General features: G+C 38.4%; 1 protein-coding gene and 1 long non-coding RNA gene across 2 annotated transcripts in view; one reads left to right on the top strand and one right to left on the bottom strand.

Moving 5' to 3' along the window:
* Exoc5 (exocyst complex component 5) overlaps positions 1-22,853 on the top strand; it is a 53,375-nt gene that overhangs the window by 3,279 nt on the left and 27,243 nt on the right. Inside the window, exons 2-5 of the mRNA XM_059273717.1 lie at positions 11,795-11,889; positions 12,749-12,896; positions 15,113-15,307; positions 20,455-20,519. Coding sequence (XP_059129700.1) covers positions 11,795-11,889; positions 12,749-12,896; positions 15,113-15,307; positions 20,455-20,519 — 503 coding nt within the window. The remainder of the gene's footprint in view (positions 1-11,794; positions 11,890-12,748; positions 12,897-15,112; positions 15,308-20,454; positions 20,520-22,853) is intronic.
* LOC131919489 (uncharacterized) lies at positions 7,242-22,793 on the bottom strand. The gene is made up of 3 exons (XR_009381266.1): positions 22,629-22,793; positions 12,395-12,540; positions 7,242-7,689 (listed from the first exon to the last, which is right to left on the bottom strand). It is a non-coding gene; the product is annotated as an uncharacterized LOC131919489 (long non-coding RNA).

The raw sequence follows: 22,853 nt of genomic DNA on the forward strand, positions 1-22,853 counted from the left end.
TCCCTTCTTGTCATTTGGTAATCTTTCCAGAATTGTCTGTTGTTGGTTGATGAACCTAAGAGGTAAAAATCTTAAACTAGTTTAATGGAGACAGAAAAATCAGAGAATTTGGGGAGGCATTTGGAAAAGAACAAAAAGAATTTGGTTACTAAGAAGTTAATTCATGTATGTGAAGTTGGGAAAGTAGGTGATTAATGATATATTAAGAAAATTGGTAGGACCCTTTCAGGGAGAAGAACTAGTATATTAACTTTAAGTATCTATTAAGGAGAGGAGGAATGAATTTTTAAGAATGTTAGGCTAGATCTAGTCATACTGGTCTATAACCCCAGCTATTCTAGAGACCACCGCAGGAGGATTGCTAGTTCAAGACCAGCTGGGGGCTGGTTAGGTTCCTGTCTCAAAATAAAAAACACCAGAGCACTGAGGATATGCTGAGTGCTTGATTAGCACACAGAAGGCTTTGGGTTCAATCCCAGTATTGCAAAAAAAAAAAAAAAAAAAAAAAAAGGAGAAAAAACCAGTATAGATTAAAGCTGGATGTTGTAGCATATACCTGTAACCCCAGCAGTTGGGAGGTAGGCAGAAGAATGAGGAGTTCAAGATAAACTTGGCTACAGAGTGAGACCTTGTTTCAGAAAGCCAGAAATAAAGAAAGCTAAAACAGCAAAAAGGGCTTAATCAAGGTATCCTGTGAAGATATCAGAAGACAGCCACTATTAACTGTCAATATGAATAAGTAACTTAGAAGGAAGTTACAACTAGTTTTAGCCCTTTAGAAATGATTGCTTCATATGGATAATTTAGATCTGAGATGGATGACATCTCTCAACTGTACATCTCATTAATTAGATGGTCTGAGCAGGTTACCTATTTTCTTTGTACCTCAGTTTTCCCATCTGTAGAAGAAAGTTATTTTGAAGATTGCCTTAAGTTTCTATCTCAGGGGGAAAAAGTGAAGATTTACCTTAAATTTGATAAACTACTTAGAAGAACAGTAGCCGCTTTGAATTTAAGTGGATTAGTAGGGCAGGAGGGGCCTGGCATGGAAGTGCATACTTGTAGCTGAAGTTTTCTCCAGTCCTGCCTGGCCCATGGTCAGGACAAATCTCTCTCACCTGCTAGTCCCACAGCCACTCAGATCCAACTGAGTAAACACACAGAGACATATTGCTTACAAACTGTATGGCTGTGGCGGGCTTCTTGTTATCTAGTTCTTCTATCTTAAATTAACCCATTTCTATAAATCTATACCTTGCCACATGGCTCGTGGCTTACCAGTATCTTACATGTTGGTACTCATGGTGGCGGCTGGCAACGTCTCCTGACTCAGCCTTCCTGTTCCCAGAATTCTCTTCTCCGCTTATCCCGCCTATACTTCCTGCCTGGCTACTGGCCAATCAGCATTTTATTTATACAGAGCAATATCCACAGCACATACTTGTGATTCTGGTTTTGGGGTTGCAGAGCAGAAAGGGCGTGAGTTTGAAGTCATGGGCTATATGGCAAGCCCCCCCCCCCCAAAAGACAAAATTGAGCATCCATCAGGGAGAAACGCCTTTCAAAGTAGATTGAGAAATAGTCACACTGGAGAGAATGATAGCAGACTAGAGTGAGAGATTACAAATAGTGACTGTGGAAGGTTACATTATTCATGATGTCTACAAGGTCTGTCACCCTACAGTGTGACTTACAGTCATCCTCTTAGGTCTATGCTTTTTCGTGAATCTGGAAACTTGAGGAAAGGCATTTACTGGGGTGAGGAAACACACACACACGGCAACAGACACCCAGACAGAAGACTGTTCTGAAAGCCGAGGTGGGACTCAGCCAAACGATCCCTCTAAGAGCTTCTCTGTTGTCCTCACTTCTTAGAAATAAAAGAAGAAATGAGATGAAAGAGTTGAGCTAGGGTGATGTTTAAAGACCATTCCTGCTTTAAAATTTTTAAATCCAAAGCTGTGATTCTGTTAAATCATGTAAAAGATACTATTAAATTCTGTTACTTTTCCTTTGGAACCTAAAACATTAAATATTTTTTAAAAATAAAGCATATTCTCATGGAAAAGAGATTTTACTTGATATGACCTAAAAAATTTGATGCAGTTCTAACTACCACTGTTGAGTCTTTTAAAGCATTGATATCTCCAATACAATAAGATTGTATTGGTAGTTCCCAAAAAACTTTTTAAAGTTTGTCTTGATTTTGTATCTTAAATGTGCTTTATTTTTCTACCTTTCCATATTAATTTGAGATCCATCTTGGTAGCCTGAGACAAAGGATTTTATAGTGCTTTTCAAATAGCCAAAAATCAATAGAGTTTATTAATTTATAGGAAATATATAAAGAATATCATTAACAAATCAAATGGAGCTAGAGAGGAGGGCAAAACCATTTACTTCCAGTGTTATTGTTGTATTAGGCTCATATTTCTAATATATCTTTTGTTGGCAGCACCATGTAATACCAGTTTTTTATTTCTGGTTCACGAACTAGTAGTTTGGGGTTTGTATATAGGCCAGGGTGTGATTTGCAAGAGCCTTTCAAGGGGATTTGCACATACCTCTAGCTAGCTAGTATTTTGGCTTGTTCAGCATTGTTCCCTTGACTACAGATGGAACGGAAGAACAGCATGTGACGGAGCTTGCCTTTGCTTTCAGTTAAAATATAGAGGAGAGAGTAAAACAGAAAAAAATTGTTATGAAACAGTAAGTGAGACTAGGCCTGGTGTCACAAGACTGGAATCCCAGCTACTTAGGAGTCTGAGGCAGGAAGATTGGAAGTTCAGTGCGTGGTTGGACTACAGAATGAGTCCAGGGCCAGCCTGGGCAATGCAATAAGGTGTTGTCGGAGGACTGGTAGTACAGTTCTGTGGAGAGTGCTTATCTAACATGTTTAGATCCCTGTATTTATGTGTTTGTAAATGAACAAAATCCAAAAAGGAATAAATGGCAATAAATTGCTTTGCAATGGCATTTGAACTTTTATGGTTTTTTAGGGGGTTAAGGAGGAAAAATGGTGGAGCTAATGTGGGGGAAGAAATGGAAACCTTCAGAGATTTGAGCTAGGCTTTAGTCATTGTGTCTTGTTCTTTTTTGTTTGCTTAGTTTTGTTTGTTTTTTGGTTTGTTGTTGCTACTGTTTTAACAACAAACTGAGTAATTTTAAAAGAAATTAATTTTTCTCAGTGCTTGGAATTGAAATATCAAGGTGTTAGCATCTGGTGAAGGCCTTTTACTTTATTCTTGGTGGAGGGCAAAGAAGGGTAGGAGACAGGAAAGAGATTGGAATAAGCACATAGTATTTGATTAATGAACTCACAACCTCAAGCTTCTTTATAACTCCAGTACATCTGTTCATGCAGGTAGTCTTCATTATCTAAACATCTCCCATTATACCTTATCCCACAACACTACTTCATAGGAGGTGAAATTACCAACACATGCTTTTTTTGGAAAACATTCAAACCATAAGAAGTTGGGTTAATAGGGAACAAAAGGCATTCTGTAGAGTAAGTATCATGACCCCAGATTAGGTACCTGGAGTAGCCTGAGTTTAGAGTAGGCGGACAGGCTGATGGGAATGTGGCTATTCATTTTGGGAAACAGAAATCAGGGTTGGGTGGCTTAAGATGAGCTGTAAAGCAGAGACACATGAATGTGAATTCAACTGGGGTTGCTTCCGGAAGTTTCTGAATAAAAGGCAGCAGTGTTTTAATGATTTCTGTGACAGTTAGAAACATCATAAATCTAAGGAAAATACACTATAAGTAACAGTTGTTGGCCTAAGAGAATACAGAAATACTTGACTTTGAAATTCTCTATTCTTTCACCTAGATTGTGGGGGAATTACTCTAGTTTCTTTGTTTGTGGGTAGTTCTGACACATTATATTGATTTATTTGGGAGATAGTGGTGTAGGAAAATTAAAGTTGGTTGGTTTTGTTTCAATGGAGATTTATATTCTTGACTAAAGGGCATAATTTCCAAGAGATTTCCAGTAGGAATGAGCATAAATGCCATACTTTGTCTTTCAAATTTTCAAATTGCTATTATTTAGAGAATATGAAACCAGTTTGCACAGTGGCTAATGATGTAGAATTAAGTATAATGTGGTAGTATCTTAGTACATAGTTCTTCGACATTTGTTGATTGAAAAAAATTACTCTAAGCCAGGCAGTGGTGGTGAATGCCTTTAATCCCAGTACTCGGGAGGCAGAGGCAGGTGAGTCTCTGTGAGTTCAAGGCCAGCCTGATCCACATAATGAGTTCCAGGACAGTCAGGGCTACACAGTATGAGACCCTGTCTTGAAAAAAAAAATTAAAAAAAAATAATTACTCTAGCAAAATAAAAGGTGGAATGATACATCTTTATTAGGCTTATAAAATTCTTTTTTTTTTTTTTTTTTTTTTGGTGAGAAGCCTTTTGGGAGGACATGCCTATTTAAAAGCCAGGGTGCTTGTTCTCTTTTTCTTAAGGTTAATGCCATTGCAGCAAGGTTATGTATTAGAAAATAGGATTGAGATTTGTTTGGTTTATAAGCAGAAATTTTTCCTAAAAAAATTTCATCCTCTCCTCTCTCTCCTCTCTCCTCTCTCTCCTCTCTCTCCCCTCTCCCCTCTCTCTCCTCTCTCCCCTCTCCCCTCTCCCCTCTCTCTCCTCTTTCCTCTCTCCCCTCTCTCCCCTCTCCTATCTCTCCTCTCTCCTCTCCCCTCTCTCCTCTCTCTCCTCTCTCTCCCCTCTCCCCTCTCTCTCCTCTCTCCCCTCTCCCCTCTCCCCTCTCTCTCCCCTCTCCCCTCTCTCTCCTCTCTCCTCTCTCCCCTCTCTCCCCTCTCCTCTCTCTCCTCTCTCCTCTCCCTTCTCCCCTCTCTCCTCTCTCTCTCCCCTCTCCCCTCTCCCCTCTCTCTCCTCTCTCCTCTCCCCTCTCTCCCCTGTCCCCTTTCTCCTCTCTCCTCTCTCCCCTCTCTCCCCTCTCCTCTCTCTCCTCTCTCTCCTCTTTCCCCTCTCCCCTCTCTCCCCTCTCCTCTCTCCCCTCTCTCCCCTCTCCCCTCTCTCTCCCCTCTCTCCCCTCTTCCCCTCTCCTCTCTCTCCCCTCTCTCCTCTCTCCTCTCTCTCCTCTCCCCTCTCCCCTCTCTCTCCCCTCTCCCCTCTCCCCTCTCTCTCCTCTCTCCTCTCCTCTCCCCTCTCTCCTCTCTCCTCTCTCCTCTCTCCCCTCTCCCCTCTCCCCTCTCCTCTCTCCTCTCCCCTCTCTCTCCTCTCCTCTCCCCTCTCTCCTCTCCCCTCTCTCCTCTCTCCTCTCTCCCCTCTCCTCTCTCCCCTCTCCCCTCTCCCCTCTCCCCTCTCCCCTCTCCTCTCTCCCCTCTCCCCTTTCTCCCCTCTCCTCTCTCCCCTCTCCCCTCTCCCCTCTCCTCTCTCCCCTCTCCTCTCTCCTCTCTCCCCTTTCCCCTCTCTCCTCTTTCCCCTCTCCCCTCTCCCCTCTCCTCTTTCTCCTCTCTCTCCCCTCTCCTCTCTCCTCTCTCCTCAGATCAGTAACTGCTTTGTTTTAGACCTTAGCAATAATTTGATTGTTTCAGAAGATAAAATGTAATTGGAGGCGGAGCTTTCTGTCCTGTATGCCCCGTTATACCTGGCAGTCACTTCCCAAATTGTCACTCAGAGGCTTATATTAATTATAAATGCTTGGCCAATGACTCAGGCTTACTACTAGCTAGCTCTTACATTTAAACTAACCCATATTTCTTATCTATGCTTTGCCACATGGTTCGTGGCTTGTTACCTCATTTTCTACATGTCTTGCTTCCTCCACAGCTGTCTGTCTGTCTGGCATCTGCCCTAGCTCCGCCCTTCTTTATCTCTGTCTTCAGTTTGAATGTACCACTTAACTTTATTCTTCCTTGCTGTTGGCCAAACAGCTTTATTATCAACCAGTGAGAGCAACACATATTCACAGCATACAGAAGGACATCCCACAGCAATAAAACTTCTGTTTTGCTTCTAGAATATTGTTCTCTCAATTTTCCTCCTCCTTCATTGGTATCTCTTGTTTTGTCTATTCTGTAGGATCTTTTTTCCTGCTCTTTTCCCCCCAAATTGGCATGCCTTCCTCCTTCCTAATGATCTCATGCATTCCTGAGGTTTTAAATAACTGTCTATGTGTCAACTCCGAAATTACATATTCCGTTCTTTCGTTATAACACCAGCCTGTTTTTTTTTTAGCTACATGCTTTATATTTTGACTCTGACACCTAATTTATAGTATGATATATACAGAACAAAACTCTTGTTTCCTCATTCCCTTTCCATCTCCTTCCTTGGTCTTCTCCATGTCAGTAAAAAGTACCACCATATAGTTATTCAGGCCATAAACCTCTTCAAGAAATTTCTGTTTCTGACTGGCAAAATAAAGAAATAGTCAATGAAATGACTCCTAATGATGTTCTGCTATACTTGTAGATCAGAGCCTAGCATCGACGTCATCAGAGAGGTTTCATTCAGCAACTGATAGGAGCAGATACAGAGACCCACAGCCACACATTAGGTAGAGCTTGGGGAATCCTGAGGAAGAGGGGGAGGAAGGATTGTAGGAACCAGAGGAGTCAAGGACACCACAAGAACACGACCCACAGAATCAACTAACCAGGGCTCCTAGGGGCTCACAGAGACTGGAGCAACAATCAGGGAGCTTGTATGGGTCTGACCTAGGTCCTCTACATATATGTAATGGTATGTAGCTTGGTGTTTTTGTGGGACTCCAAACAGTGGGAGTGGGGTCTGTCTCTGAGTCTTTTGCTGGCTTTTGGGACCTTTTCTTCCTACTGGTTTGCCTCGTCCAGCTTTGATCTGAGAGTATGTGCCTGGTCTTATTATAACTTGTTATGCCATGTTTGGTTGATATCACTGGGAGGCCAGCTCTTTTCTGAAGGAAAACGGAGAATTGGATCTGGGGGAGAGCAGAGGTGGAGAGGAAGAGACTGGGAGGAGCAGGGGGAGGGGAAAACTGTAGTCAGGATGTAATATATGAAAAAAGAATAAATAAATTAATTAAAATAAAGAAATTCCTGTTTCCTTTTTCTCCTTTCTCTTCACTTCCATCCCTTCAGCAGTATTTAAATATATCCCTTAAAATTATATGAACCCATTTCTCAGCACCCTGACCTCCGCCACTTTCATCTAAACCACGGTTGTTATCTCTTGACAGTGTTGTTGGTTGGGTCCTCTTAGAAGCAGATACTGAGAGAGAGAGTTTATTAGGCAGCACATTTATTAGGAGGTACCCCTGGGGTGAAGAGGTAGGATAGGGGAGTAGATAGGACACATGGAGAAGTACAACATGTATGGCAGTGTGCTGTGCTGGTAGCACCTGTGTGAAGAGCTATGAAACTAAAATGACTTGTCACTTTTTCTGGTTTTGACCATACACATCAGGCCTTTATGCGCCGGTCTCAAGCATTGGAGTCATGTTACATTGAGAAAGGTGTGTATTCAGTGGAATGGCACTCAGTAACTGAGAGGGTCCGTGAAACACCACCAGGTAGAAGCACCAGTGCTGGCTCCGGCGAGTCCCTTTCTGCAGGGAGAGCTGGAGGTACATCACTGTCTACAGTAGGACACCCTGTGTCCTTTAATGCACTTCTTACTTCCTTTGTGCTGAGGCAAACACATTCCCTCGTTGGTGTCAAGATCTCTTTCACTGTGGATGTGAGACATGAACAGATTAGGAGCTAGGGTAGGCAGGGCAGTTTGTACTTTACTTCTTGTTCCTAATCCCGATAGTTTTTCCTCGTGAGAAAGCTTTAAAGGTTTTTTAATTTGGAGTATATCCTGCAACTTAAGAGGACAGAACTCCATCTCTATAGAGGGAGTACCACCTTTGAACTGGTGCTTTTGTTATACCTTCAGTGTAGGTCTACTTAGTCTATTATGGTAAACCTGAGTCCTCTATTCCTGTGTTTTTCTTCTCTCTTAATTCTGGCCATTATTGAGAATAAGGTATTGAAATTCCTATGATTTTATATAGCTCTCTTTCTATCTAGTTCTGTCATTCCAATACACACTAGGTTAACACATTAAAGATAATAACCTCAGAAGTCCTACCAGTGTTTCATTAAGGAATGAAAACAGCACCTTCTTCTTGGGTTAATTTAACCAAGAATGAGCCCAAATTTCAATTCTCTGCCTCTTCCTGGGTCTGTAGTCCGGTTGCTTACCTACCTATCTGTAATCTGTCTGTCCCTGTTGCCTGTAAGTTGTGCCTTATGTCAGTTATGCCCCTGAATCTGTGCCTGTCCCTAACAAATGACTTTCTTCTGTATTTACTAAACAGCACAGAAAACATGGCATGTGAATGGAATCAGTGATACTTCACAGAAATCTTTAACCGAATTTTACAAGAAAAATTACGTTTCTGGCCCAAGCTGACTCTTGAATAGCAAACAGTACTGCAGATAGGCATCATCAAGCTATATCCAGATTGCTTCCAACATTAATGGTAGACATTGGATCCTTCCAGCCTCTTGGCTGCTTTTAGCAAATGATTACAACACACATACACAAATACATTACTTTGGTTCAGGGTAGAAGACTTCATAATTTAAAATTCAAACTATGTTTAACTTAGATTGTAAAAGTTGATTGCCCAGAAAATCCAAGACATAGTAAGATTGGTTACACTGTTCTCTTAAAGGCAGGTTAAATTTAATCAGGCCGTGTATTGTCTTAAATGATCTCAATGTTCATTATTAACTTTGCCGTCGGGTCTGCCAAAAGTTAAGACTTTTTGAATTAGAGATATTTTCATAAAAATATATCACTATACTTTCAGTGTTGCCCATATGTTTATATGTGGTTTCTCATTAGGTACTTAAATGTTTTTAATTGTTGTATCTTATTGTTAATTGAAACATTTGTAGTAGTATTGTCTTTTGTAACCTGTTTTCAAATTTCAAGTCCTTCTTTTGGTTAATATTATATTTATATAGGCAGAGTTTCTCTCTGTTCCAGCAGCAACTCCCAAATAACCAGACTGATACTTATTATTAATTATAAATGCTCAGCTGATAGCTTAGGCTTGTTTTTAGCTAGCTCTTATAACTTAAATTAACCCATTTCTGTTAATCTATGTGCTGCCCCAGGCTCGTTTACCTCATATATGAACTTCCCATGTTGCTTGGTCTGTGCTTCATGGCATTTCCTCTGACTCTGCCCTCTTCTTCCCAGCGTCCTTTGTGTCTCACTGTCCTGCCTATACTTCCTGCCTAGCTACTGGCCATTCAACTTTTATTAAACCAATCAGAAGGCACCTTGGCAAGGACACATCTTCACAATGTACAAAAAGATTATTCCATGACATATTAATATGGAATATCATTTCCCATCCTTTCACTTTGAGTCTCTTGCAAACAGCACGTAGTTAGGTCCTATTTTTGATCCTCTGCCAATCTCTGGAAAGTTTAATACTTATAGGTAAAGTAGCTGCTAATTAGGAAAGACTAATATAATTTGTTGTTTACTTTCTTTGTACCTTACAGCTTTTGCCCTTCATTTCTGGCCCGTCTTCTCAGTTTAGTTGCTAGTTTGTTCTGAAACACTTAAATTCTGTATTCATTTATTTTTCTGTATATTTTGTAGAATTATGTTTATTGTTACCATGAGGCTTGTGTTTGAATTCTTATCACACTCTAGTTTGAATTTATATCAGCTTAAATTCAATAAATTAATAACTATTCTCTATTCGCATCTCATTTATTATTGAATCACCAAATTACCTCTATATATTGTATGCCCCAAACATAAGCTTATAATTTTTAAAATATATTAATTTCTTAAATTATGCATGAAACAAAATATTAAGTTGTATCCAGGGTTATTATTGTTTAAGACAACCTATCTGTTTACTTATCTTTTGCAGCTCTGCTTCTTCCTTGGGATTGTTGCTGCATTGGTCCATGAGGGTAGAGGGAGCAGAAGTAGGGAACAGGGTTTGGATGGCTGTGGGTATGATGGAGACAGCCCTCTGGGAAACAGACTTCAGTGAATCAGCTCAACTTTATTCGAGTATAAGAAATATATAGGACGGGGGAGCCTGGGGACAAACCCTAATTTCCATTAAGTGGTATGCTCTATCACGAGGTTTCATCTGTGGCAGTAGGGTCCTGGAGCAGAGCTCCTAGCACAAGTCTTTTAGCAGGAATCTGTGCCAAGGGTCAAGCTAAAGATAAATCAGGCAGCTGGCTTAGAGACAGCTTTCAGATAGGTCAGTCCTCAGGGCCAAGGAACATTCTCCAGATAAGGGCAGGTAGAAAGCAGGAAATTTCACAGGGGAGGGAGGGAGTCTTCGTGTCCCTGAGGTTTTGGAAAAAGCTGCCAGGCCATGATAGACTGCAACCTCTGACCAGCCAGCAAGACCTTTCAACAACCTTTATTAGGATTTTTATTTCATATGTTGTTAGGTTGTTGTCTAGTGCCCATTTAGTTTGCCTTTTATCCTGGGCAGGTCTAGTGGTAACAGACTTTCAGCTTTTATTTACTTATTTATTTTAATCTAGGGACATCTTAATTTCTCCCTTGCTTTTGAATGCTGCTGTTGCTGGGTATAGGATTCTTTGACAATTTTTTGTTTTAGCACTTTGAACTTATTAGGCATCTGGCCACCAATGTGATAACAAGCCCTGCCAATATTCTTAGGTGACCCTGTGTGTGTGACTTCATTCTTTCATGTTACTGTCACAAGTCTTTGCCCTTCAAAAGTTTGAAAGTGCTAGGATTACAAGCATGCATCATTTTGCCCAGAATATTTACTATTTTTTTATTGGACCTTCTACTTCAATAACTTAAATAATAGTAATCTAATAATGCTTTGTCTGAGAAAATTGAATATGCTTGTTATCAGATAGTGTACACATGTTTCTTCATTTCATTGACTATTGTTTTATGTGATTTAGTAGGATATAGCTTTTCATATAATTTTATGCAGTTTTATTGACTATGTAGTTATCAGCATTACACAAAATGCTTAGTTACTCCAGAATTTTTTGTTTGTATATGCATTTCCTTGCAATTTTTATTTTTAATTTCTGTTTTTAAGTTTTTGAGACACGGGCTTGTTAGGCAACCAAGAATTTGTTGTGATCTTGCCTCAATCTCCAAGTGGTGGGAAAATAAAACCAGGAGGTTAGAGTTGAGCATTTGTAACTCTTTTGATGTTGTTAAAAGGTTCCTGCTGTCTGTCTTCTAAAGGTTCTACCTGTTGTTGCCAGCAGTGCGTGTGCAGATTTCAGTATTATCCTCTCACCACACTGCACTCTGTGATTAACAGAGTTCTCTGCTTCTGAGGTTAAAAAAATAATAACCTGCTGGATGTCATGTGGCACAGGTCTTCAATCCCAGCAGCCCTGGTAAGGCAGAGACAGGAGGATCTCTGAGTTTAAGGCCAACCTGGTCTTCATAGCAAGACTAGCCAGGGCTGCAGAGTAAGACCCTGTTTTCCCTCATGCCTGCCCGCCCAAAAAGATCACTTGGCTTTGTTGGGTTGCTAGTAAAGCTATACAGTTCATGTGTTTTGTTTGTTTGTTTTCTCATTTCCTATTTGGTTGCTCCAGCTGGTCAGTAATGCTGTTCTAATATTTTAGTATACTACGTTTCTTTAAACAGCTTTACTTATTGAGGATTTTTAAACAACAAAAAAACTTTTTAATAATAATAGACATTAATTTTCAAGTTCTGTGTAGTAAAGCCTGTTTTAGATCTGTAAGTTGTTCTGTAAGGTCTTGTTAAAACATGTTTCTTCTGTGAACCAGGAGCCTTTTGTGGCCGATGAATACATCGAACGTCTTGTGTGGAGAACCCCAGGAGGTGGGTCTCGAGGTGGACCTGAAGCTTTTGATCCTAAAAGGTAAACTAAAAAACAAAATTTTCATAGTCCCAATGTAGGACTACAAATTGTGTTTAGATTAGAGACGACTGTATTGGGATTCCTTTCAGTGTTCATATAAAACGAGTTTAATTAACAGTTTTCCCTATCTCAGAAAAATTTCTCACAGCATTAGAAGTCTGAAATTGTGTTTTTCCTGAAGCACTTTAGCTGATTGAATGAAGGGATTTTATTGACATAAAGCATTTAATTTCTCTGCTTAGCATTAAGTTGGAAAAGTCTGGTTATATACTTCTAAAGTTAAACCATGGCTCGGCATGGTAGTGCACACCTGTCATCTCAGCAGTAGAGGCTGAGGCAGAGCTGGGAGTTGGAAGCTAGCCTGGAATCCATAGCAAAACTCTGAGCCTGAACAAACAAATAATAATAATAAAAAGTTGACTATGTTCTTTTAAACCTAACAGCTGTAAATCAGAGAAACAAAGTCATTGAAGTCTGTTATGCATATTTTTTATTGTGCATTTACCTTCTTGATTTTTAAATGCTAATGCTTGTTTGGATATTTAATGGGAATTCTTTGAGGTTTTCCTTTGCCTTAGAGATAATCCATTGCAAAGTCAATAACAACTGCCTATATTTCCAAATGCTGTGTCTTTTTTAAAGCCATGCAACCTGTTAAAAGTGAAAAGAAAATTATGACATTGCCAAAAGTTTTTTTTTTTTTTTTTTTTTGAAGAAATTACAACAAGATACTGTAAGGAAAATGAACATGGTCGTCCCTATCTCAACAAACCCTATTAAGACCTTCCTGAAGGGACCTGGTCATCCCTTTTTGATTAATAATATGCAAGTTGATTGTATTATTACTGTCCTCTACCAGGTTATTAGAAGAATTTGTGAATCATATTCAGGAACTCCAGATAATGGACGAAAGGATTCAAAGGAAAGTAGAGAAGTTAGAACAACAGTGTCAGAAGGAAGCTAAGGAATTTGCTAAGAAGGTCCAAGAGCTTCAGAAAAGCAATCAGGTATACATTTGCCTAGACTATAACATATTTTCATTTTTCTTAGGTTATAATATTGTTGTGATCTTGCCCTTTCAGCCTTAGGCATTTGAAGAGTCAAGTCAAATTACAATAACTTCTAACTTTCTGGTCCTGTGTAATAAAATAATGTATTATTGCCTACTATTGGCATTGGTGTGCTAGTTGGGTGGGTTTGGAAACACAGCACTCCTCTTTTCAAGTTATGACCCTTGTTTCAGCTCTTGAGTAAGCTGTCACAAGACTGACTGACTAGTCCATAGACCTGTACTTTGAGAAATTCCTTATTAGAATGGATGTTTAAGAAGTCGTTTTAATTCTATCTAATCATAAATAAGACCAGATCTGGATCAAGTGTTCCCCTAGTGTGGTGGTTCTCAACCCTCCTAATGTTGTGACCCTTTAATACAGTTCCTCATGCTGTGGTGACTCCCAACCATAAAATTATTTTTGTTGCTACTTCATAACTATAATTTTGCTACTGTTATGAATCATAATGTAAATATCTGATATGCAGGATATCTGATATGGGAGGTGTCACGACCCACAGGTTGAGAACTGCTGTCCTAAAGAAATTTGATTTGAGTAGTTTCACAAGAGGCATTAGGATATGCCTCAGTGAGAGTTCTACTGTAACTGGGAAAAACAGGTGTAGAGCTCTCTTCCTCAGTCCATTTTTCAGTAAAACCAAACCACTAGTCTGGCCCCAAGGGCTACACATGCCAGACTTCTTAGCTCCTATTAGGTCTTGGGATTGATCTGAATGTCTAAATCTCTTTCCCTGGCTTGGTTTAATTTGGAATTTGTCTTTTCTAAGAAGAGTTTGAAGAACATTGAACTTTGTTCACTCTCGGGGAGCAAGCTCATTTCTGCTAAAAGCTTATTCATGTCCTTTTATTTAAGCGTATATGGCTATGGTAAAGTATTTGATTAAAGAAATCAATAATTTAAGTGTGTTTTTGAATAATCATGGTGACAGTTTCCATATACGTCTAATAGAGTTTTTCCTTGATTAATAAAAATAATATTAATAGTTAATATAACAAACTTGAGCCAGTCTGTCTGAGTTTGAATTGTAGCCTGACCACTAAGCTAATTGTGTAATCTCAAGCAATTAAACATCTCTGAGCATCATGCTTTTATGTATAAAATGGGTTATGATAACTAAGTAAACATATTGATAGTAATATATAATTGATAAGCGATATATTTAGAATAGTATCTGATGCAAAGCAAGTCCTAAATAAATGTTGCAGCTTTTCCACCTCTAAAGAGTAGAACAAAAGTATCCTACTGAATTATCAGCAATTATTAATCGTCCTGCTATTGGCAAATCTAAGGAATTGATTGCGTTCAGTTTTTTTGTATTGTAGGACAAGGGAAAGAGAATGCAGAAAATATTATCTTTGCCTTAGTAGAATAATTTCTGTAGTCTATCCTGTTTTCAAAACTTGCAAAGAACCAATTTATTACAGATTTACTAGTGTCACTTGAATTTTGGTTGGAAGTGGTAAGACAGAGTCTTGATATGTAGTGGAGATTGGCCACTCACTTGCAATTTTCTTCCTATCTGTGTCTCATGTGCTGAAATTACAGGCATGTACCACCACGCCCAGCTTAGCATTGCTTTTTAAATATTTTTACTGTTAATATTTTCTTTTTAATCGGTACTCTTCAACTTCTATTACACTTTTCTAATCTTTTCGGTTCAGTAGCGAAAGCGATTTTCAAAAGTCCAGTCCCATGGAGCTGGGGAGGGGCTGTGTGTAAAGGGCTTGCTCTGTAAGCATGAGGGCCCAGTTCCTGAAGAGCTGGGTTTGGTGGCGTTCATCTGTAACCCCAGCACAGGGGTCGGGTGAAGGGATGGCGAAAGAGAGACAGGAGGAGCCCTTGAGCTTGCTGGTTGCCATGACAGTAAGCTCCAAGTTCAGTGAGACCCTGTCTTACACAGTAAGGTGGAGTGCAGTAGAGGAAGGCACCTGGTGTTGACCTCTGATCTCTAAACTGTGAGGCTGGTATAGTAAATATGTTTTTTACTGTGTTAGGGGTCAAACCCAGGGACTTGTTCATGATAGGCAAGTGATCTGCTATTAATGCCCTGAGCTGGAAGTTTAGTTTTGAGAAGTATTAACTTATAAATTTAATAACTTATAAACTTACAAACTTCTCTGATTACATTCTCTGTGTGCACATGGTCCTAGGTTGCCTTCCAACATTTCCAAGAACTAGATGAGCACATTAGCTATGTAGCCACCAAAGTGTGTCACCTTGGAGACCAGTTGGAAGGGGTAAACACACCTAGACAACGTGCAGTGGAGGCTCAGAAGCTGATGAAATATTTTAATGAGTTTCTAGATGGAGAATTGAAATCTGATGTTTTTACAAATTCTGAAAAGGTAAGCATTGTCCGATAAAAGCAATAATCAAATTTTAATTGGTTTGTCTTTTTAAAAAGATTTATTTGTTTGTGTGGGAGCTTCATACACCTGTGCACAGTTGCCTTGCATTTTTATTTATGGGATTATAATTCATTATAAATGCTGTGATAACTATTTTTAAGTATTTACTTATCTTTTGACTTTTAACATTAATGAAATTTACATAGTCTTTAATAGTTATATACTATAGGGTAGTAGACCTGACCTGAATTGTTGAGGAGCTGAACTCTTTTTGTAAAGGAATCCACAAGTCCTAGTTTCTATTTACTTGAATAAAGATCCCTTACAAAGGATTAAAGCAAATTAGACCATGATCATTGAAAACTCTTGAGTTAGTTTTGTTATTTTTTCATAACACAGTCACTTAATCTTCATCTAAAGGTATATGTTATTGGTTGTTCTACAATTAAGAGGAAGCAACTTAGCTTGCTTTCCTCCCATTTAGGGAAAAATAACAATTTATGAGAAAAAAGATAGTCTCATGAATCATATGCTTGTTGTATTGTTACTCACTCATTTGTTGAATACAGTTTTACTGATTTATTCCAAATTTACTGTGTAGAACATCAAATTTCAAGGTGTTAAAAACTAAATATTAATGAAGTTTGTTTTGAATTAAGCAACATATTCTTATGAGTAGAACTCTGTAAAGCTAAAAGATTTATAATATTTATATATAAAAATGGTTACATGTTGGTAGATAATCCCTCTAAAGAAAGACAGTGTTTTAAAGATTGAGTTTCGAGAATTATAGTATAAAGTAGTCCTGATAAATATCATAGTATCATTTTATATTTATGTGGTTTATATACAGGAATGTATATGAGACTTGACAAATTGCATTTCAGGATGGTTATGGATTTTTAGCTTTTTTTTCTAAATCTTAATAAATATAGTATGAAAGTACCTATTTAAAACATGAAAATTCTGTTTTCTATTGAATGAGTTGGATATAGTAAGACTGATTCCTTAGATTAGTTTTGGTTATACCCGTTAGATTGTATGCTCTAAACAAAATACAACTATCTTAACCGGTATGTTACCCCATTTTGTTTTTTTTTTTAATAGATTGTTTTTAATATAATATATTATGATTATGGTTTTTCCTCCCCCAACTCCTCCTGGATTCCCCCCCACTTTCCCACCTTCCCAAGTCTACTCCCTTTCTTTCTCTCTTATTATGATACAAGCAGGTATCTAAAGTAATTATTGTGATTATACAAAAATTATTAATAAACAATTCTGATTGTATATTCTGTGTGCACATGGTCCTAGGTTGCCTTCCAACATTTCTATTAACTAGATGAGCACATTAGCTATGTAGCCAGCAAAGTGTATTACCTTGGAGACCAGTTGGAAGGGGTAAACACACCTAGACAGCATGAAGTGGAGGCTCAGAAATTATTATTGTTATCATCATTATAATGTTGTTATTATTATACAAAATAAAAGCAAACCAGTATAAGACAAAAAACAAGCCAAAGAAAAGCTCAAGAAACATACAGATTCAGATTCACACATACAGAAATCCCATAAAAATATAAAATTGGGAACCATAATATATACAAAGGACCTATAAAGTTAAAAATAACAAAAAGCCCTTACAAAGCATTATGAGACAAAGTTAAAAAACAAAACAAAACAAAACAAAAAAACCTTACAAAGTGTTATAAGACAAAGAGCCTCCAAAATGCCATTGTGTTCATTCTGTGTTGGCTATCTGCTGATGGACATGGGGCCTGGCCTTAAGAGTGGTTTGTATACCGAGTGACACACAGTTAGATAAACCTAACTTTTCATTATTGTGAGTGGTTATCAATGAAGAGAGCTTCTGGTTTAGGATGTGGGCTTGTGTCCCCTCCCCATCTCAGCACTGGGACCCCATCAGGCCCAGACTTATGTAGACACTGTGCATGCTGTCATAGTTTTTGTGAGTTCATCTATGTGTCAGAAGGTCTTGCCGTGTTTAGAAGGTCTTGTTTTCTTACTGTTTTCTCCAGCTCTTACAATCTTTCCACCTCTTCTGCAGGGTTCCCTGAGCCTTGAGGGGAGAGAAAAGCTAGAGATATCCCAGTTAGGACCGATTGCTCTAAAGTCTCACTCTTCGAAGTGTCCAGTTGTGGATCTGTCTATTATTTCCCATCTAGTGCAGGAGGTAGCATCTCTGATGATGGCTGAGTGAGACATTGATCAATGGATATAGCAGAACGTTATTAGAAGTCATTATATTGCTATGTTCCTTTTGAAATTGTGAATAGAAGTAGCAAAAAGTATATTTACATTGACTGATTTTTTTTTAAACTTGATTTTTATTCACTTGAATGTTTACTCTTTAATCCTTAAAATTTTAAAGTTGCTCTCATCTAATTATGTATTTCTTGATGTTACTGTTGACTCTTAACCCCTTTAGGTTTTAATTGAAAGAAAACCATCTTTACATTGTTAGTACCTTTCTTGGTTCCTGAGTCATCATAATTGGAGACTCATAGTATTTAAGTTAATTTCTCTCCTTTGCTTCACTTTGACTTGTATCCCTGTTTTCCTTGGTCTCCTGTGCTCTGTATACTTTATTCTGCTTTCCCCACTTGCTTTGTTTTGTTCTTGTCTCTTGGTTACTCTTTAATAATTAGGAGTCATCAGTTTTTGGCCTGGCACTTTAACAGTTAGCCATATGTTACGATTGCAAATACAGGGACTTGAGAGTTGTCTGTTCTAGAAGATACAGGTTCAGTTCCCAGCATCCACATGGGTGGCTGACAACCATTCATATTTCCAGTTGCAGGGGATCCAACACCCTCTTCTGACCTTTGTGGGTACCAGGCATGCATGAGGTACACATACATATATGTAGGCAAAAGCTATACACATAATTTTAAATAAATAAAAAAATTAAATTCATATATGTCATTAGATTGACAATTATCAAATAAACTTCTGGCTATCTCAGTTTCTGAATTTTTGCCATTTGGAAAGAAAAGGAAAATCACCCACATAGCTCTAAAGAAATGTGACTGTAGGAGGAATTAGAATTAGATAAAATGCCAAACACATCATATTACTTTTCTTTTTCTTCTCTCTCTCTCTCTCTCTCTCTCTCTCTCTCTCTCTCTCTCTCTCTCTCGTGTGATATATGTGTATTTTAAAAAGCAAACTCTACTTGCTTATTCTTACTACATACATTAAACAAAGTTTGCAGTCTTTTAGGGATCTTATCCTTTTTGCTTTTAAAAAAATCTGTTTTATATTTATTTCTGTCCATACATGTATGTTTGTTTTCCTTCTTTTCTTCCTTTCTTTCTGTTTTTTAAGATGAGTTCTTGTGTAGTCCAGGCTGTCCTCAAACTCTCTACATTGCCAAAGAAGATTATTTAATTTCTGATCTTCCTTCATCTCCTAAGTCCTGGGTACAGTTGTATATCACCACACTGGTTTTTATAGGATGCTGGGAATGGAACTCAGGGCTTGTGTATGCTAGGCAAGCACTCTACAAACTGAGTTACTAGAGTAGTAGTTTAGTACTTTTTGTGTGTAAGACCTGATAACTGCTTTAAACAGTTCAAATGCAAGCAATTTATTAGGTGGTGTTGATACCTTTTGTGTTTATTGATGAATATTTTAAGTGATATTTTAAACAATTCTTACCAAACAATTAGCCCTGAGGATTCAGTAACAGCTTTTCAGAAACAAAACTGTGGTACTTCTATTGCATCAAGCAGAATTTACAAACAGCATGCTTCCTAAACGGAATAAGAACAAAATCCTGATGGAAGCAGAGCTGGCTGACTGGTAGCTGTGTTCTGAAGAGGATACTGATGAGGACAAAACGATGGGCTTTGCTAGTAAGACTGAGTGGCATGGCCAGTAGTGAGGCTGCAGTAACACTTACACTCACATGTGTCAGGGTGAAGAGAGCACATGGCAGCTGAAATGAGTGCCTTGCTGACTCAGACAGGGAGAGGTGTGGTGGTATTTAATCCCAGAAGGCGAGCCTTTAATCCCAGGGAGTGGTGGTAGAAAGCAGAAAGGTATATAAGGCGTGAGGACCAGAAACTAGCAGCATTTGGCTGGTTAAGCATTTGGCCTGGTTAAGCATTCAGGCTTTTGAGCAGCAGTTCAGCTGAGACCCATTCTGGATGAGGACTCAGAGGCCTCCAGTCTGAGGAAACAAGACCAGCTGAGGATCCGGCGAGGTGAGGTAGCTGTGGCTTGTTCTGCATCTGATCTACCAGCATTCACCCCAATAACTGGCCTCGGGTTTGATTTTATTAATAAGACCTTTTAGATTCCTGCTACAGAGAGGTCTAAAGCAGCAATACTACTGTGGACTATTGCATGGAATAAGCAAGAACAAGTCCTGCTACTATCCCTTGCCGGGGGTCGCATAAGCTCTTAGAAATATCTATACTAATGTTCTTAGTCCTTCCTTCATGGTTATATGACTCTTCATGTAAAACAGTATGAATCATCACGAAGTCAGTTACTAAAATTGTGCGAAAATAAAAGTACTAAATTGAAATTTAAAGGAAGAAGTGGCCCCTGTATGACTTCCTTACACTCTTTCATAAATAAGCATAAATGTCTGTATTTAAAGAATTTTAGAAATCTTGTCTAAATTCCTTTATTCAACTTGAAAATAAATACTTGAAAGTATATACATATTTCATTTAAGATACTATATTAAATTGTATCTTTATTTTTTTGTACATGTTATTAAATCATTCAGCTTAATATATGCAGCTGTATACTCTAAGTCTTCTCCTTAAGTCTTGTCTGTTTTGTTTGACTTCGTAAACTTAGAAGAAATTTCCACTTTGCTTTTGACAAACAAGGATTTTTAATTTTCTCAGAGAGTAAAATTGAATTGCAGACTTTGTTGGGGGAAAAATTGTGGCACACACAAAAAAAAAATCACAATATTTTAAGCACCAGAAAGATACATGCTTGGCTTTTGAGTTATTATGGTGTTGCCCCCAAGGCTTTAAAGAAAATTGTTTGGGGCAGGCGTTATGGCTGTGTATAGGGCAGTATTACACTTTTCAGCTATACTATTAATTTTTGTAATCTAAGAGTTCTTTTTAATTGTTACTTTTACTTATTTCTAATAGATAAAGGAAGCAGCAGACGTCATTCAGAAGTTGCATCTGATTGCCCAGGAGTTACCTTTCGATAGGTAAGTTTATACCTCAAGAACTTAATAGTAAATATAATTTATGGGATAAAATTGCATTTTTTCCTGTATTTTTCTTGCTCATTAAGGCAGCAATAATTTATTGAGCACCTCATTTGTATAAGATACAGTGTAATATAATGATATACCTTGAAGTAACTTCATTGTTTTTTGAAAAACAAAATTGATGAAGGAGATCTTTTAAATTGACAAAGTAAGATTTTGAATTTTCCTATTTGGAACTTTGAGAACCAGGGTTAACTTGGCTATTCAACTCTTTTTGTATTAATAGACCAGGATTAAATTTGGGGGATTCTGGTCACCTTTGAAAAGCTGGTGAAAGCTATATAGTTTCTTCAAAAAATTAAGATGTATACAGATTGTTCTTTGTAATTGTATGGAATTTTAGACTACCTGTAGAACCTATCCTAGAAAATTTAAGTTAAGAACACCTGTGTAATGCAGGGTCCTGGGGCCATCACTAACTAGATTCTACTTTAAAATAAACTGTCCACTGAGAAAGAAATGCTCTTCATGATCTCTCATAAGAAACAATTCTTTCAGGTAACTATCTGAAAGAAATACAACTTTCTGCATAATACAGAACATGGTTTTCATCTGTTGATACTTGAAGATCTTCAGATGCAGATAGAATGTGGATATAGTTTGTTGTACTTAAAGCTTGACTGTTATTTTCCTAGCATACAGTTAACCACCCCCAATAAATTTTTTTCACTCTCAACCCTGTACCATCATATAGGATGAACAGTAGTAGTTTTCTCAGTTACCCAAGAGTTGGACCCTTACTTAAATGGATAAAATGTCTAGGTCAAGATTAGGTAGATGTTAATAGTTGGCTACATTCTGTATCCTGCTTTTTTTTCTCCACCAGACTATTACTGTTCATGCCTATATTTATCTTTTCTATTCCTTGTGGGGGTGGAGGGTTCTGAATGCTGGGGAGTGAACCCAAGCTCTCATACATTTGACATGCCTCTAGCCAAGCCTGGAGTTGAATATATATCCTAATCAGATCTAAAGTATTCATATAGATCAATATAGCCATTCTGTTGTGGACTTTGTGATTTTTATATAGTGCTTTAAATGTGTAATCCTTCCTCACCTGCTTTTAGCATCTTCTTTCTTCAAATGATCAGTTGTGTAGGATCTCTCAAAATCCTTTTTCCTTGATGCTTGATACTTGAGAAGATTTTAGTGTATTTTGTGGTTTTCAGTTTGTAAAAATTGATAGTTATTCTCCTAGGCTCATCTCTAAAGTGGCAATTCCATGGAGTCTCTCTGATAGTCAAAAGGGATTTATTCTGAGTTAAGTCACAATATGTATAAGGGAGTTGGTCACGGGATCCAGGAGGGGTGGGGCATGGTCCAACACAGTTCTCTGAAGAACTCTGCCTTGATCCGCAGTACCAGCATCCAGCATCCAAGACCACAAGGTAGCCAAGAGAGTGAGTACTTACACATTCCAGGTCTTAAGGGGTCCTCCCTTCAGCCACGCCCGGGGGGTGGGAGGGCAGGTACCTAGCAGTTATCTGCTACCTACCAGGGGTGATGCTTCAGGGGTAAAGCATAGACAACCACCCCTTCCTCTCCCCCTTTTGTCTAAGGAAGAAAGTTCTAACCTAACACAAAACCATATACAATAGGAATAATTATCAAGGAGAAATAAAGGGTATTGACATAAACAAATGGAGCTACAACCAACAAGAGCAACATCAAACAAGAGACACATACTAAAATCCAGAGAAGTCTGGAGCATAGGTAAATGGCACAGAGATCATTCCAAAAGGTGTCTGTCCTGAAGAACCTGAATCTAATACTTAACATGTTCTAGCCAAGATACAAGAAGATTGTAACTGTAACTGTTAGTCTTCAATCCCATCAAAGACCTGAGAAGAAATATAATAATATCTGAGAAACTGGGAGATGGACACAAGCACCTTTTGGGAGTCTTGCGAGAGTAGACAGAGACATTTGGCAGCTTGGACAGTCACCTAAAGTTTCTTAGCATTGTTGGTGCATTCAAATTGGCTACAGGCCTAGAGTATCTGACAGACCATTTTCAGAAGCAGGAATTTTGAAAGACCATCTTACCCTGTCTTAGACAGTAGAGTTAAGTAGTCACTTTTCCTTGTGTCTCGCTCATTCAGAAAGGACAGTAGTCATACTGTCAGCAGTCAAGGCAAGGGCAGTTCTTTGCCCAGTAGGCCATTTTGTGCCAAGCAAAAGACAAACTTCCAAACGGGAATGTCTTAGAAGCCCAACATTCTCTCAGGAACAAAGCAGTGCTGCCAGGAGCAATCATGTCTCATGTCAATA

The sequence above is a fragment of the Peromyscus eremicus genome, chromosome 9, assembly GCF_949786415.1.
Source record: "Peromyscus eremicus chromosome 9, PerEre_H2_v1, whole genome shotgun sequence".
Classification (NCBI taxonomy): domain Eukaryota; kingdom Metazoa; phylum Chordata; class Mammalia; order Rodentia; family Cricetidae; genus Peromyscus; species Peromyscus eremicus.